The sequence below is a fragment of the Carettochelys insculpta genome, chromosome 20, assembly GCF_033958435.1.
Source record: "Carettochelys insculpta isolate YL-2023 chromosome 20, ASM3395843v1, whole genome shotgun sequence".
In the NCBI taxonomy this organism is placed as follows: domain Eukaryota; kingdom Metazoa; phylum Chordata; order Testudines; family Carettochelyidae; genus Carettochelys; species Carettochelys insculpta.
Window position 1 is genome coordinate 24,209,035 of NC_134156.1, and position 13,219 is coordinate 24,222,253.

At 67.9% G+C, this 13,219-nt stretch overlaps 1 protein-coding gene across 1 annotated transcript in view; it reads right to left on the reverse strand.

The window, feature by feature from the left end:
• Window positions 1-1,625: 1,625 nt before the first annotated feature.
• BAHCC1 (BAH domain and coiled-coil containing 1) overlaps window positions 1,626-13,219 on the reverse strand; it is a 70,748-nt gene continuing 59,154 nt past the window's right edge. The window contains 13 exon segments of the mRNA XM_075014315.1: window positions 1,626-3,750; window positions 3,990-4,226; window positions 4,871-5,979; window positions 6,325-6,480; window positions 6,778-6,900; window positions 7,214-7,322; window positions 7,705-7,780; window positions 8,134-8,248; window positions 9,152-9,284; window positions 9,930-10,037; window positions 10,273-10,610; window positions 11,387-11,545; window positions 12,484-12,766. Coding sequence (XP_074870416.1) covers window positions 3,544-3,750; window positions 3,990-4,226; window positions 4,871-5,979; window positions 6,325-6,480; window positions 6,778-6,900; window positions 7,214-7,322; window positions 7,705-7,780; window positions 8,134-8,248; window positions 9,152-9,284; window positions 9,930-10,037; window positions 10,273-10,610; window positions 11,387-11,545; window positions 12,484-12,766 — 3,153 coding nt within the window. The 3' untranslated portion in view covers window positions 1,626-3,543.

Genomic DNA, 13,219 nt, shown 5'->3' on the forward strand with positions numbered 1-13,219 from the left:
CCGCTTGTGGCTCTGACCCCACAGTCCCCCTTTCCTAAGAGCTTCCCGGGTCTGGCCTGGCACCAGGAGCTGGGCAGAGGGTGGCAGAGCCCTGTGGAGCATGGCTTGTCTTGGTTCTAAGTGGGTATCCGGCAGTGGGAGGGGGGAGCCGGTGTGCCAGGGGCAGGCCAGCAGCTCAAGGTAGAAGCTGGGAACCCTGGCTCCCTGCACGGGGCTCGTGGGTCATGCTGCCCAGGGGACTTAGGAGCCTAAAGACTTTTCAAATGGGCCTGGGCAGCCTGAGCGTTTTGGGTCCCTAATTCCCTTGGAGAATCTGATCCCAGCTGTGGTCTCTGGGCACCAGGGGCTGCTCTGCTCTTCCCTCCACCCCACCAACTTGGCATCTCCCCCACAGCAGTTGGTGAGGATGGGTGGGAGCTGCCGGTGGTCACTGGCCCATGGGTGCCAAGGAGGAGCCAGGCAGGGCCAGGGTTTGCCTTGGGGCGGGGGGGAGCTGGGGCGGCAGCTGTCATTTGCCCTGGGAAGTTGGGGTGCTGAGAGCTGTGTGCCTCCTGGAGGATCCCCAGCACCCCAGCTTAGCAGCCACACCTGCCCCTTTCCCTGGATGAGGGACTGGGGTGGGGGGGCTGTTGCTCTCTGGCCTGGCCCCTGCCCGCACCGCTGGGCAGAAAGCGAGGTGGGCGCTGGGTGGGTGGCTAATGAATGCACCTTGGTCTCCAACTGGTCTGTGGTAGAACAAAAGAACTATGCCTTGAGGCTATGCCTAGGGAAACTGAGGCACCCACCTGCAGGGCATCAGGAAACATGCGACCCCAGGGAAATAGCATCCTCACCCACCCACTGCGCCGCAGCTTGCATACAGCAGTGCAGGGAGAGGCGCTCAGTGCAGCCTGCTACCCTGGGGACCCAAATCCAAGGGTGGGGGCTCACTGGGCAGCTGGATGTGGGGCTGACAATTCGGGCTCCTGGGCCCAAGAGCTCAGCTCGCGGGGTGCATGCAGGTCTCCGCACAGGGGGCTGAGCACCAGGGCTGCCGTGCGGCTGATGGGCTGTGGGCGGCTCCAGGGCCTTTGGGTTCTGTCGCTGCCAGTGCAGGTTGGCTCTGGCCCTGGACTTTGGGGGCTGGCATCTGGGAGCGCCCCCCTCCCCCACCAGCAGCCTGGGTGGTCCTGTGAACGGGGTGCTCGTCACGAGACGGTGCCGCAGAGCCCTTGTGGGACAAGCCACATCTGAGCCGCCATGACTGGTCAGCCCAGCACGCGTGACAGCTGCTGTGGCATCAGGCAGGGCCTGGTGATGGGCTCCTGTGCCAAACGCCATCTTGGGCTTCCTTCCACTCAAGAACCATGGCATTTCCTGCCATGGGCCAGAGTGTAAAGGGGACCCTGGTGTGTCTCCACCTCAGGCTTCAATCCAGCTTGTCAGGTCAGGAGCAGCTTTGCTATGACTGGAGCCGGGCAGGCTCACAGTCCACGCCCCCACCCCACCGGCATGGCCCCAGAAACCGCCACCATTACGTGCCCCAGGCCACAGCCCCCCCCCCCACCCCCGACACACTGCAGCCCCTACAAAGGCCCAGCGGCCCCCCCCCCTTCCCCGCGAGGGACTGGACACTTGGCACCAGCAACATTTCATATATTTATTCATAAGCCAAGTTATCGATAGAAAAGTTCCATACTAAAAGGCCTTTACATCGTCTGCTGCTCAGAAAACCGTCGTGTGTCCCGTTTTTGTTGCAGTTTTTAGTGTTTACACTGAACCCCACCCCCAGCCCCTGGGCGCAGAAGGGCTTTTACACATGTACAGCGTGGCTGCGGGGAGGGGGGGGTGTCTTGTGCACTCAGCAGGAATCTGGGGTACGCTGAGCCCATGGGGGGGGGGGGGGCCTTGTCTCGCAGGAGTGCTACGTTTGGCCCTTTTCCTCCAGCGGAAGCGGGGGCTGGGACGGGCCAGCGTCCCCCTGCACCAGTGAGGGCAGAACCCACAGACAGCGATGTATTGCACTGGGATGGGGCTTCGGGGCACCTCAGCGCGCGCCGCAGCCCTGGGCTGACACGGGGACTTGGGGAAGGCTGGGCCGCGCTTCGGTGGGGGAGAAGGCCTGCTCAAGGGGGGGGGGGGGCCATGCCACCCTGGGCTGCATGGCACTTGGGCAGGCTCAGTGTGTGCCACCTCTGGGCAGGGGAGCTGGCACGGAGTCTACATGGCCAGCCAGCACAGGGACCCACTCCTGCCTGTCTCTGCTGGCTCCCCCACCCCAGTGCAACAGGGGGCTGCTCTGGGTTGTCTGCGGGAATCCACCTACTGCCCCTCTGGCTCATGCGGTGTGCCAGGGGCCAGGATCTGAGCAGGGCACAATGCCCACTACCGCCTGGCTCGTGCCCCCGGGCACCTTCGCACTGGGTTCTCCGGCTTTCCAAAAAGGCCCGGGGGGTTCCCTCGCAGGGGCAGCCGCGTGGGAGCGGCTGACAGCACGTCCCATGGGCAGTGCAGGCGCCTGCCTGGCCCCCAGCTCCTGACAGGGGCAGGGTTAGTTTGGTGTAACAGGGTTCAGACCAGAGGCTTGTGGCTGTCAGGTCCCAGCTGGGTGGGGTTGTGGTGCTGTATGGCCCCCCCTGCAGTCTGGCCCCCCCCCCCCGCGTGCCCCACCTGTGATGACAGCTCCTCCCCCCCCCGCCCCCCCCCCCCGGGCCATTGGCACACACCCACCTTATCCGGTAACCAGGGTCCTGGCGCGGCAGGGGGATGCTCAGCTCGGCCCCGGTTGTGGTGTGTGTGGGGGTGACGGGGGGGCATGCAGGAGCCTGGCCGGGGGGGGGGGGCAGCCTTGGGTCCCAGGGAGCTGATGGTGCCCCCCCGCCCATCCCGAGCGTGGCTTGGCCTCCCTGCACTAGGTTATAGTAATATATATACTCTGCGGCCCCGTCCCAGGGCACGGCCCCTCTGCAGCACGCCAGGGCCACCAGCAGCCACACAGTCACGACAATATGAATACACCCGAGGGGCTATATTACAGTCTGGCCACCCCAGCCATGGTGGGGGGCGGGGGAGCACGCCAGGGCCCTCCCCGTTCCCTCCCTATATACAGAAATCCCCGGCGCCCTGGGCCTCCGCCGGGCTGAGAGCAAACTGCTTTGCAATACCCGCCCGTCCATCAGTTTCGCCGTCTTCCATAAAACTTCCCAGAAGAAATACACTATGTACAGAGAAATAAATAGAATAATACACCTGATTTCTGCGTTACCTGCTGGCACAGTCCGAGGTACTAGGGACAGTATGGCTTGAATTCACAGCCTGCCACCAGGGACAAGCGCTGTGTGTGGGCCGGGAGCCGGGCCACTGCTCTGCGGGGGATTGCATAATTCCCAGCCCGGCTCCCAAGGGTGGAGGCAGCGTGGCTGGGGGAGCCTCCCCGCTGTGGGTGCCCCTCCCTCGGCCGGCCCCGCCGGAAGTGGCGGCAAAAGGCCCCGGGGGCCTGGTTCCTGGCCCCTCTCCCCTGCACTGCTGGCGGGGGCCAGAGGTGGTGGTTCCGCCCCAGAGGGGTCAGGACAGGATGGGGACGCCGTCGGCCGTCACCAGCCGGCCCGTGGTGGGGTCATAGGTCCCGGCCAGGTAATACAGGTCCTGTCGGTCCTGGTACTTCTTGTTCCTGGTCAGCTGCTCGTAGTGCTCACGCCCCACCACCTGGCACTTGTGCGAGATGGTTTGCACGTCGTTCTCGTCCTCGTGGCACGACTGGTACAGCGCGTTCTGCAGGCAGAGGGCAGGCCCGGGCCTCAGGGGTGGGAAGTGCAGCCCCCAGCCTGGCGCTGGGAGCGCAGCCCACAGCTTCTCTGGGGGGCTTGGGGAAGGAGCCGTCCCGTGCCCGGCTGCCCAGCCCCTCTCCTGTGCCCATATGCCCAGCAGCCACCCCCAGGTCCAGGGTCTGTGCCTGGCTGACCCCCACCTCCCACCCCTCCTTCCAGGCCCCTGCCCAGCCCCCCGCTCACCTTGCCGTCGCTCTGCCGCTTGCCCACCTTGGTCTCCTCGGGGTGGTAGAACCACTTCACCTTCACCACCATGTTGCTGCCCCAGGACTCCCACATGCTCTCGATGCGCCCGATGTAGGGCAGGTGGGGCCGGCCGGCCGAGAGGAACACGGCGCAGTCGCCCACGCGCAGCGTCTCCTTGCCCCGCACGATGGCCTTGTAGAACAGCTTGCGCGCCTTGCCCTTCATGCCCCGTCTCTGTGCGGGGGAGGCGCCGTCAGGCCCAGCTCCTGCCCCATGCCGCCGCCCCCCCCGACCCCGCCACAGGGGCCTGGGAGGGACCCAGCTGCTCCAGCCCCGGAGCAGGGCCGCCAGCCGGGGTGGGAAAGGACCCGGGGAAATAGCCGGTGTGCGCCAAGCCGCTGCAGGGGCTGCCTGAGCCGCAAGAAGCGCCATGCCAGGGCTCTGCCGGCAGGGGCTCCCTGACCCACACGTCCCTGGGAAAGGCGCACCCCCCCCCCCCGCCCCCAGCTCTCCCCGGCCCGCCGGCACTGCTCTCACAAGCGAGGGACAAGCACATGGGAGACCTTGGCCTGCCCTGCTGCTGAGTCTGCCCTGGGACTGGGGCCACGTACACAGGGGGAGGGGCCAGACCTACCCTGGGGTGAGCCCAGACGTACCTGACGCAGGGCTGGGTATAGCCAGGGCGGAAGGGGCCAGATGTACTAGGGGATGGGGCCAGAAACACCTGGGGGCGGGACTGGACCTACCTAGGGGTGGGGCCAGAGGTTCCCAGGACAGGGCCAGATATAGCTAGGATGACAGGGGCCAGATGGGCTGGGGGCGGAGCCAGGCACACCTGGGGGCGGGGCCAGGCACACCCGGGGCGGGGCTGGACCTACCTGGGTGGGGTTCCCCGACCACTTCCAGAGCTGGCGCGCTGGCAGGAATGCGGAGATCTTTGGCCGATTTTCCACCGACGGCAGCCGCTGCCTCCGGGAGAACTCTTTGGCTTTGGAGAAGCTCAGGGCCTCCTTGCGCTTCAGCTTGGCCTTGGCGCTGGCAGCGGCGGCCTTGGCGAGGAAGCAGCGCTGGGGGGCGCTGCTCTTGGAGCGCAGGGCTTGGGACTGCGCCAGCAGGGTGGGCACGGGGTGGGTGAGGCAGGTCTGCAGCAGCAGGGCCGAGTCCTCGTCGTCGGAGCTGCAGGAGGAGTCCTCGTTGTCGGAGGAGCAGAGGCTGGAGGTGGAGCCGGAGCCCGAGGAGGAGGAGGTGGATGAGCCGGAGGAGGAGGACGAGACCGAGAGGCGCGTCAGGAAGCGGGAGGGGACGCTGGTGCCCAGCCTGCCGGCCTCCTCGTCCTCGTCCATGTCGGAGTAGGAGCTGTGGCAGTCGCTGTCGCAGGGCAGGGCGTAGTCGGCCTGGCCGGAGTACTTGCGCAGCGCCAGCCCCATGGGCAGTGGGTGCACGGGGGCCCGCCCCTTCTTGTCCTTGCCCACCAGGCCCGGGTGGTCGTAGCCGTGGCTGGGGAGGGGCCGCTCCAGCTTGGGCCCAAAGCCCTTGTCACTCATCAGCAGGGCCTTGCCGGCTTTGTTCTTGGGCGAGGTCACGCCCTCGTGGTCCAGCTTGACCAGGTACTCACTGCCTGACTTCCGTCGGCTGCCCTCTGCCTTCTTGGCCCGCAGCAGCTTGTGGGCGCTGGGCAGCCCCAGGCCGGTGCTGGCGCCGAAGGAGGCGTAGGAGCTGGCGATCCTGCTGAAGGAGTCGGCGCCGAAGCCATTGCCAAAGATGGGGGCGGCCACACTGTGCACTGGGAAAGGCGCCTCCTTGCGCAGCTTCTTGCTGCTGCCGTTGAGCTGGAAGAGGTTCTGCAGCGCGGCTGGGTTTTTGCTGGCTGCCTTCCGCTTGCTCTGGGCCACAGCCGACCAGCTGAGCAGGGGGCTGCCCCGTCGGGAAAGGAAGTGATCGGCTGGAAGCAGCGCTTTTGCACCCGTGGCCAAGGCATCGGCTTTACCTGCGGGGGAAGGAAACAGCCGGGTCAGGATGCGGGAGGCAGCTGAGAACAGCTCCTGATGCACCGCCAGACCCTGCCCACAGCCCTACCAGCACTGAGCCCCCACACGTGGTCGCCGGGTGCAGCTGAGATGATTCCCTGCTTGAGTCACAGATGAAGCTGATGGCTGGAGAGTGCAGCTTTGCTGGTGCTCCTCACTCCCAACCCGCAGCCCCCTGCTCAGCCGGTGCCGGCCTGTGTGTCGTGTTCCCTCCAGGGAGCAGCGTCGCTCTGCTGCCTGTTTTGGGGCAGGGCAGAGACCCCCGGCCTGCTGGGGCGCTAATTCCCAGCCCCAGCTTCACCTACCAGCTTGCTCTTTGCTGGCAGCTGTCTTGCTGGGGTTCTTGGCTGGCCCGGTGCTGTCGCGCCCATCCACGCACCGGCTGGGGGCCGCCTCGCTGGAGGGCCGCTTCGGGCGCCGGCACGTGCTGGTGACCAGCAGGGCAGGGGAGGGCTCCGTGCCTGTGAGACAGCCAGCATCAGGGCTGGGGGGACCTGGCTGAGTCCCTGCCCAGCCCCCAGCAGTGCAAGGTCAGCGCCCTGGTCCCCTGCCCTGCGGACCCAACTTGAGCCTCTCTGTGGGGCTTTCCCCAGCGCCGGGCAGGACATGGGCCCCAGTCCCCTACCCTGGCCCCAGGCAGGACGCACCCCTCAACCCCTCCCCCAGCCCCAGGCAGGACGTGGCCCCCAGCTCCCTTCCCTGGCCCCGGGCAGGACGTGCCCCCAGCCCCCTCCCCCGGCCCCAGGCAGGCGGCTCACACTGGATCTGGTAGTCGGGGGGCAGCAGGCGGATGTTGGACAGAGAGATGTGGCCTGTGTCCCCGTCGTCGAACTCCACCACCACCGAGTCCAGGTCGTCATCCTCCTCGTCGCTGGAGGCTCCTGGGGGGACAGGCTGTCAGTGCCATGGGAGTCTGCCGCCCGCTCACCAGCTGGGGCGCTGGGCGGTTTGCCAGGGCCTCTCTGGGTCACCATTGCTGCCGCACGTGGCACAAGGAGAGTCCTGCTGCCCCCGCCCTCCCTCCAGCCCATCCCCGCTGACGGGGCCTGGCTGGGCAGGGCCGGCTCTGCGGAGCTCTCCTCCGGCTGCCCTGCCACCCAAGCACCACGCTGATGTGCGAGTCCCTTCGTCCCAGGCGGGCTGGGGCGCGTCAGCCCCCTGGCAGCGGCTCGGCCCACGCCCCGCGGTGCCCACCTTGCACAACGCTCCCGGGGTAGAGGCAGCGGGACTTCTGGCTCCAATAGGCACACACCCGGGCGCCTGGCGGGAGGTGGCGGCTGGACTGGGGTCGGACGTCCAGCACCTGGAAGGAGACGAGAGCGCGTGGCAGCAGGAGCATCTGGGCAGGGCCAGCTCCCGGCTGCAGGGCGGGGCAGCGGTCGCGTCCCACGGCCGGAGCTCTGCCAGCCCTGGGCTCCAGCACCTTGTCTCCGCCAGCGCCCCACACGCAGCCCCTGCTGCCCGGCTGGGGCTCAGCTGGTCCCGTGCGCGCCAGCCCCATGCCCCCGGTGCCTGCTGGCCCACCGCGGACGTGCTCCTGACCTGCTGGCTGCGGTGTGCGGCGCGAGCTTGCCCCGCCCGCCCTGCCCAGAGGGCCAGGCCCTTCCCAGTGGCCGCTGCGGGCGGCTCCCACCCGGGGCGCTGGGCCAGGCTGGGAGTTTGCCCACGGCAAGGGGAGCACTCACGGCTTCCTGCAGGAGCTGCTCCAGGGAGTAGATACGCTGGCGGTTCCCTCTCTCGCCCTCGAGCACCACGCTGTAGCTGCAGGGACGAGGCACATGCGGCTCAGGCCAGCGGGGCGGCTCCCGCTTTCACAGCTCGCCCTAAGGGGCAGGCGGGAGGGCCGGCACCAGGGCCGTGGCGGTGCCGGGCGGCTCCTTGGGCACAGGGGCAGCGGGACTTGGGCAGGGCCATGGCAGCAGCCCAAAGAGCAGAGCAGATCGCTTCTCTCAGCCCCTCCGGGGAGAACGGCTGGGAAACTCCCACGGGGCCCCGGCCTGCCAGGCCTGGCGGGCAACCCACCGGGGGCAGGGCGGCAGCGTCTGCCTCCCTCCTTGTGTGTCCCCAGGCCCCTCCCGGCCGCCCGCCCAACCGCCCGCCTGCCCGGCCCTCACATGTCCGGGGGCTGCAGGGCCTTGACGCTGCCGGCGTACAGCAAACTGTCCTCCTTGGGGATGAGCACGCGCAGCCCGTCCTGCAGGTCCTCCTTGTGGATGGTGCAGATGTGCGCTGGGGAGAAGGCAGGGCGTGAGTCCTCCAGGCTGGCAGAGTCCGCCCTGCCCACGCTGCGTCCCCAGACACACGCACGCTGCACCAGGGATGCACACACGTTGCACTACAGACCTTGCACGCTGCACTATGGACACTTGCACGCTGCACCAGGGACACACACACATTGCACTACAGACCTTGCACGCTGCACTATGGATGCTTACACGCTGCACCAGGGATGCTTGCACGCTGCACGATGGACGCTCACAAGCTGTACCACAGATGTTTGCATGCTGCACTATGGACACACTACACTATCGACACTTGCATGCTGCACCACAGACACTGGCACGCTGCACCACAGACACTTACACGCTGCACCATGGAGGCTTGCACACTGCAACACGCATGCTTGCACGCTGCACAATGGACGCTCACACACTGTGCCACGAATGTTCGCATGCTGTACCATGGAAGCTCGCACACTGCGCCACAGATGCTTGCACGCTGCACTAGGGACCCTTGCACGCTGCACTAGGGACCCTTGCACGCTGCACTAGGGACACTCGCACACTTCACTATGGCCACTTGTGTGTCTCATGTCCCTCCCACAGCTTGAGGCTGGAGTGGCTCATTGGCTGCCAGGGCCGCACACAGCAGACTGGCTCCAATGAGCGAGCACCACAGTGACTGGTGAGGTGCACAGGGTCCCCAGGACCCTGCCGTGCCCTGCTGTGCTCAGGCACCCCCGAGCGCTGCGCACGTGGCTGGATGGAGCCCCCAGCCCCAGGGACACTGGGGATTCCTGCACAAAGCCCGGCCAGGGCGCAGGAGCCTGGAATGGGCTGCCGTAGCCCCGGCCCCCCAGCTGTTCATTTGCTCACGCCCCAGGAGGCGCCAGTCCCCGAGCCCTGCGCTCACCGTGGGCTGTGCCCCGCCCAGCTCCCCGCCGTGGGCTCGCCTCCTCTTCTGAGAAGCTGCTGTTGTCATCAAACTCAAAGTCGTCCTCCACGGCGAAGCTCTGCAGCAGCCTGCTGACCGCCCGGCCCTTGCACTGTGGGGACATGGCAAGGGGCAGTCAGCAGCCAGCCCCTGCAGGGTGGGGCGGCCAGGGAGCCCCTGGGCCCAGCCGCTGGCCTGGCTGCTCAGTGCAGCCATGCCCAGCCCAGGGGAAGTTGCGGGGAGGGAGGGAGAGATGTCACAAGGGGCTTCCTCCTGCTCCCAGGGGCAGGCCCCGGCTGCCCCCCCTGCACTGCCCAAAGGCCCAAAGACAGCCCTGGCCAGGCCTCCCAACCACCCACCCCAGGCCAGCTCCATCTCTGGATGGCTCTGCCTGCAAGTGCCTGGCCAGCCCCTTCTCACTGCAGGGTGAGGGGCTCTGGAACCCCACCCATGGGGGGCTGGCCAAGACTGGCGCAGGGCCCAGATCCTACACACCCAGCGTAGGGTCTTGGGGGCAGGGCTGGCGGAGATGGGGGAGGGGTGGCTGTAGTGGGGGCAGGGCTGGCAGAGGTGGGGGAGGGGCTGGTCCTCTGGGGGAGGGGCAGGACTGGCAGAGCTGGGGGAGAGGTGGCTGCAGTGGGAGGAGGGCTGGCAGAGGTGGGGAAGGGGTTGTTCCAGTGGGGGAGGGGCAGGGCTGGCAGGGGAGGGGGAGGGGTGGCTGCAGTGGGGGGCAGGCAGGGCTCCCTGGCTCCCTTACCTGCTTGGTGGCCACTTTGCTCTTCACCTTGCTCAGCTTCTTGCCTTTGCTGAGGATGGCTTTGGCGTTCCTGGGCGAGAGGGCCAGGGCCAGGGCCCCGTTCTTCCGCTGCCGGGGCAGGGGGGAGGGCGGAGTGAGTGCCCGGCTGGTTCCTGCCCACCCCAGCCCTGAGACTGCCCACCACAGGCCACTGCCCCACACCACACACCACACCCCCAGGGAGCCACCAGCCCCTGCTGTACCCCGGCAGCTTCCCCATACGAGCCCCACCCTGCCGCCTGCAGGAGCCCCCCTGCCTCGAGCCCCCCCCAGCGCTCACCCGCAGGAGCCCCCCAGCGCTCACCCGCAGGGCCGACTGCAGCACCTTGCTCTTGCGTGTGGCTTTCTTCAGGCGCTCGCTGGAGATCTTGGCCACGTCGTCCCTGGGCGTGAACTGCCTGGAGCTGGCGCTGGCGAAGGGACTGGCACTGGGGCCCAGGCTGCCCGCCCCGGATGGCACCAGTGGCCGCAGGCTGTCCTTGGACTTCCCCTTGAGCTTCTTCTTGGTGCCGCCCTCGCAGGCCCCAGCCTTCCTCCTGACCGGCAGCTTCTCCAGCTTCCCTGTGCCCGGCTCCGGGCCGGGCTTGCCCGGGCGCTGCTTGATCTTGACTTCGCCCTCCGGGCTGGAGATTCGACAAGGCCCTGCAGGGGGAGAGGTGGGTATGGGCGGCTTAGGCTGGGTCCCAGCAACTGCCCCAGCGGGCCTGCCGGCTGGCACTGAAACATCGAGTCCAGCCCCTGCCTCAGGGCAGGACCAGTACTACCTAGGTCGCCCCAACGGGTGCGTCTGAGCCGACGCTGCAGGGGAGGCCGCGCGAGTGCGCAGGGGTCCTGTCTTGCTCACAACGCTCCTGTCCAGCCCCGGGCGGAGGTTTGCTTTCTGCGACTGGCCCATTTGCTGTGTGTGCCGCGGCGCCCCCGGTCCAGCTCCCTTCCCATCGCCCCCATGTGGGCCCCTGCCCCAGGGGAGCCCTTTGCATTTGGCCTTAGTGAACTGAACGGCGCCCGGTTCACCCCAGAGCACGGGGGTTGGTGAGTCCTCGGGCACCCCTGGGGGAAGCCGGGACGGGTGTGCCCACGTGAAGCAGCCCCTCTGCTGGGTGCTGGCCATCTGCTGGTGCCTGGGGCCAGCCCGAGAGAGGCCAGCTCAGCCCGGTGTGGCCCAGGTCACGTGTCCATCATGGCAGCTGCAGAGCAAAGCCTCCGGCACGGCCTGCTATCTCTCCAGGTGGGTGGATGGGGCCAGCCCTGGTACGGCCCAAGCCGTGCCAGCGCACGGCCCCTGCTCTGGGCAAAGGCAGCCCAGCCTTGGCGGCCTGCTCCCCTCTCAGGAGGGTCGGTGCCAGGCCCCCGGCCCTGTGCTCCCCGCACCTGGCACCTGCCCATCCCTGGAGCCCCTGGCCTGCCTTTCCCGTTACCTAGCAACCCCTGCCTTTCCTTTTTCTTCTTCGCCTTCTGGTTGGCCTCCATCTTCACCACCGAGGAGGGGGAGGGCCCGACCACGGCGGGGGGCAGCGAGGGGGGCAGGCTCTCGTCGGGCGACAGGGTGGCGCCATCCTCGCTCTCGTAGTCGGCATCTGCAGGGCAGGAAGAGATGGGGGGGGTTGTAACGGTGGCCATGGGACAGAGCCCCAGACAGACAGACAGGAGGGTACCTGGGCGCAGAGGGGCCTGGACCTATGCAGCCCCGGCTCTGCTCCACCCACCCTGCCCCAGCTGGCCCCGCAATCGGGGAGGGACCCACGGGGCAGCTGCCGGGCACTCAGTCCCTTCCACAGGCAGGATGTGGGCGATGCCCGACACTCTGCACCTCCCGGCAGCACCTGGCTGGAGCCGCGGCCCAGCTGGAGAGCACTGGGGACTCCCTGGGGTCCCCCTGAAGAGTAGGGTGCAGGGCTGGGATCCCGTTTCCAGCTCCAGCCCAGCCGGCAGGGGCATCTCTCCTGTCGGCCGGTTTGCTGCAGCCAGGCACTGCTGAGCCGGGCCAAAGCGGGACATTTCCTCCTCCGATCTGCCCTTCCCAGGTCTCTGCCCCTTGGCCAGGGCAGGGCGCTCCCCGGGGACGGCAGCTCCTCCGCCTTCACAGCGAGCGCTTCCTGCCCCGGCTTCCTCCGGCTGCATCCTGCCCCGCCGGGCCCCTCTCTTTGTTCTGCCGGACCAAAGGGCTCGTGGGGAGAGGAAGCCAATGCTTTTTCCCAGTCTTGTGTCAGGGCCTGGGGGCAGCGCTGGGGTCGCTCCTGGGCCTCAGGAACCAGCCTGGGCCAGGTAGACGCAGCTATTTTTAAAGTCCCACACAACTTCCTCCGGCCCTCAGCCAGCCCGTCCCCCGGGTCTCTGGATCCAGTGCTCGCCCCCGCAGCCCCCCAGCCCCGCTCCAGGCTGGCACCCGCAGGAGCCTGCGGGGAGGGCGGCAGAGCTGCAGCCCTGCCAGCTGCGCCGGGCCCACCGAGGCCTCTGTGCAGCAGCCCTAGAGCTGGGCGCCAGGGGGCCGACTGCGCCGCAGCCCCGTCCCTACCTGCGCTGGCTGCCCCCGGGCTGGGTGCGGCTTGGAAGAGGGCGGGCTCCCGGCTTGCCAGGTCTGGCTGTGGGTACTTGGGGGAGGCGGTGGCTTTGGTGCTCTTGGCCTGGGAGAGTTTCTTCTGGATCCTGCTGCCGGGGTTGGGCTCCTTCCGGCGGAAGGGGCTGATGCCCGCGGGGAGCCCTTTGCTCTTCACCTTCTGCGTCAGCTGGGAGACCTTGCGAGCCACCTTGCAGGCCAGTTTGCTCTGGGAGCTGCTCTTCTTGCACCGCGCCTTGTCCTGCATGGGCCGGGGGTGAGTTCCTGCCAGCGCTGGCCCCAGCCCCGCCCCGCCAAGCCAGAGGCCGAGGCTGTCTGGGAGTGGGGCTGCCCCGGCCCCCCCGGTGAGCCCTGGGCACTGCTCAGCGCACAGGGCTGGCAGGATCCCTGTTCCGTTGCCCACAGGACGCCCGGAAGCAGCTACACGCCCCCCCTCTGACTCCTACCTAAGGGTGGCCCCTGCCCCAAGCGCTGCCTCTGCAGCTCCCATTGGCTGGAAATTGGCCAATGGGAGTGGTGGGGGCAGGAGCTGCCAACAGGAGTGTGCCGAGCCTCCTGGCCACACCTCCAGGTAGGAACTGGTGCATACCGCCTGGAGCCTGCCCCTCTGAGCCTGGCCCCCGACTCCCTGCCCAGCCCGCCCCCACTTCCACCCTCTGAACCTCTTGGCCCCCTCACTGGCTCCATACCACAC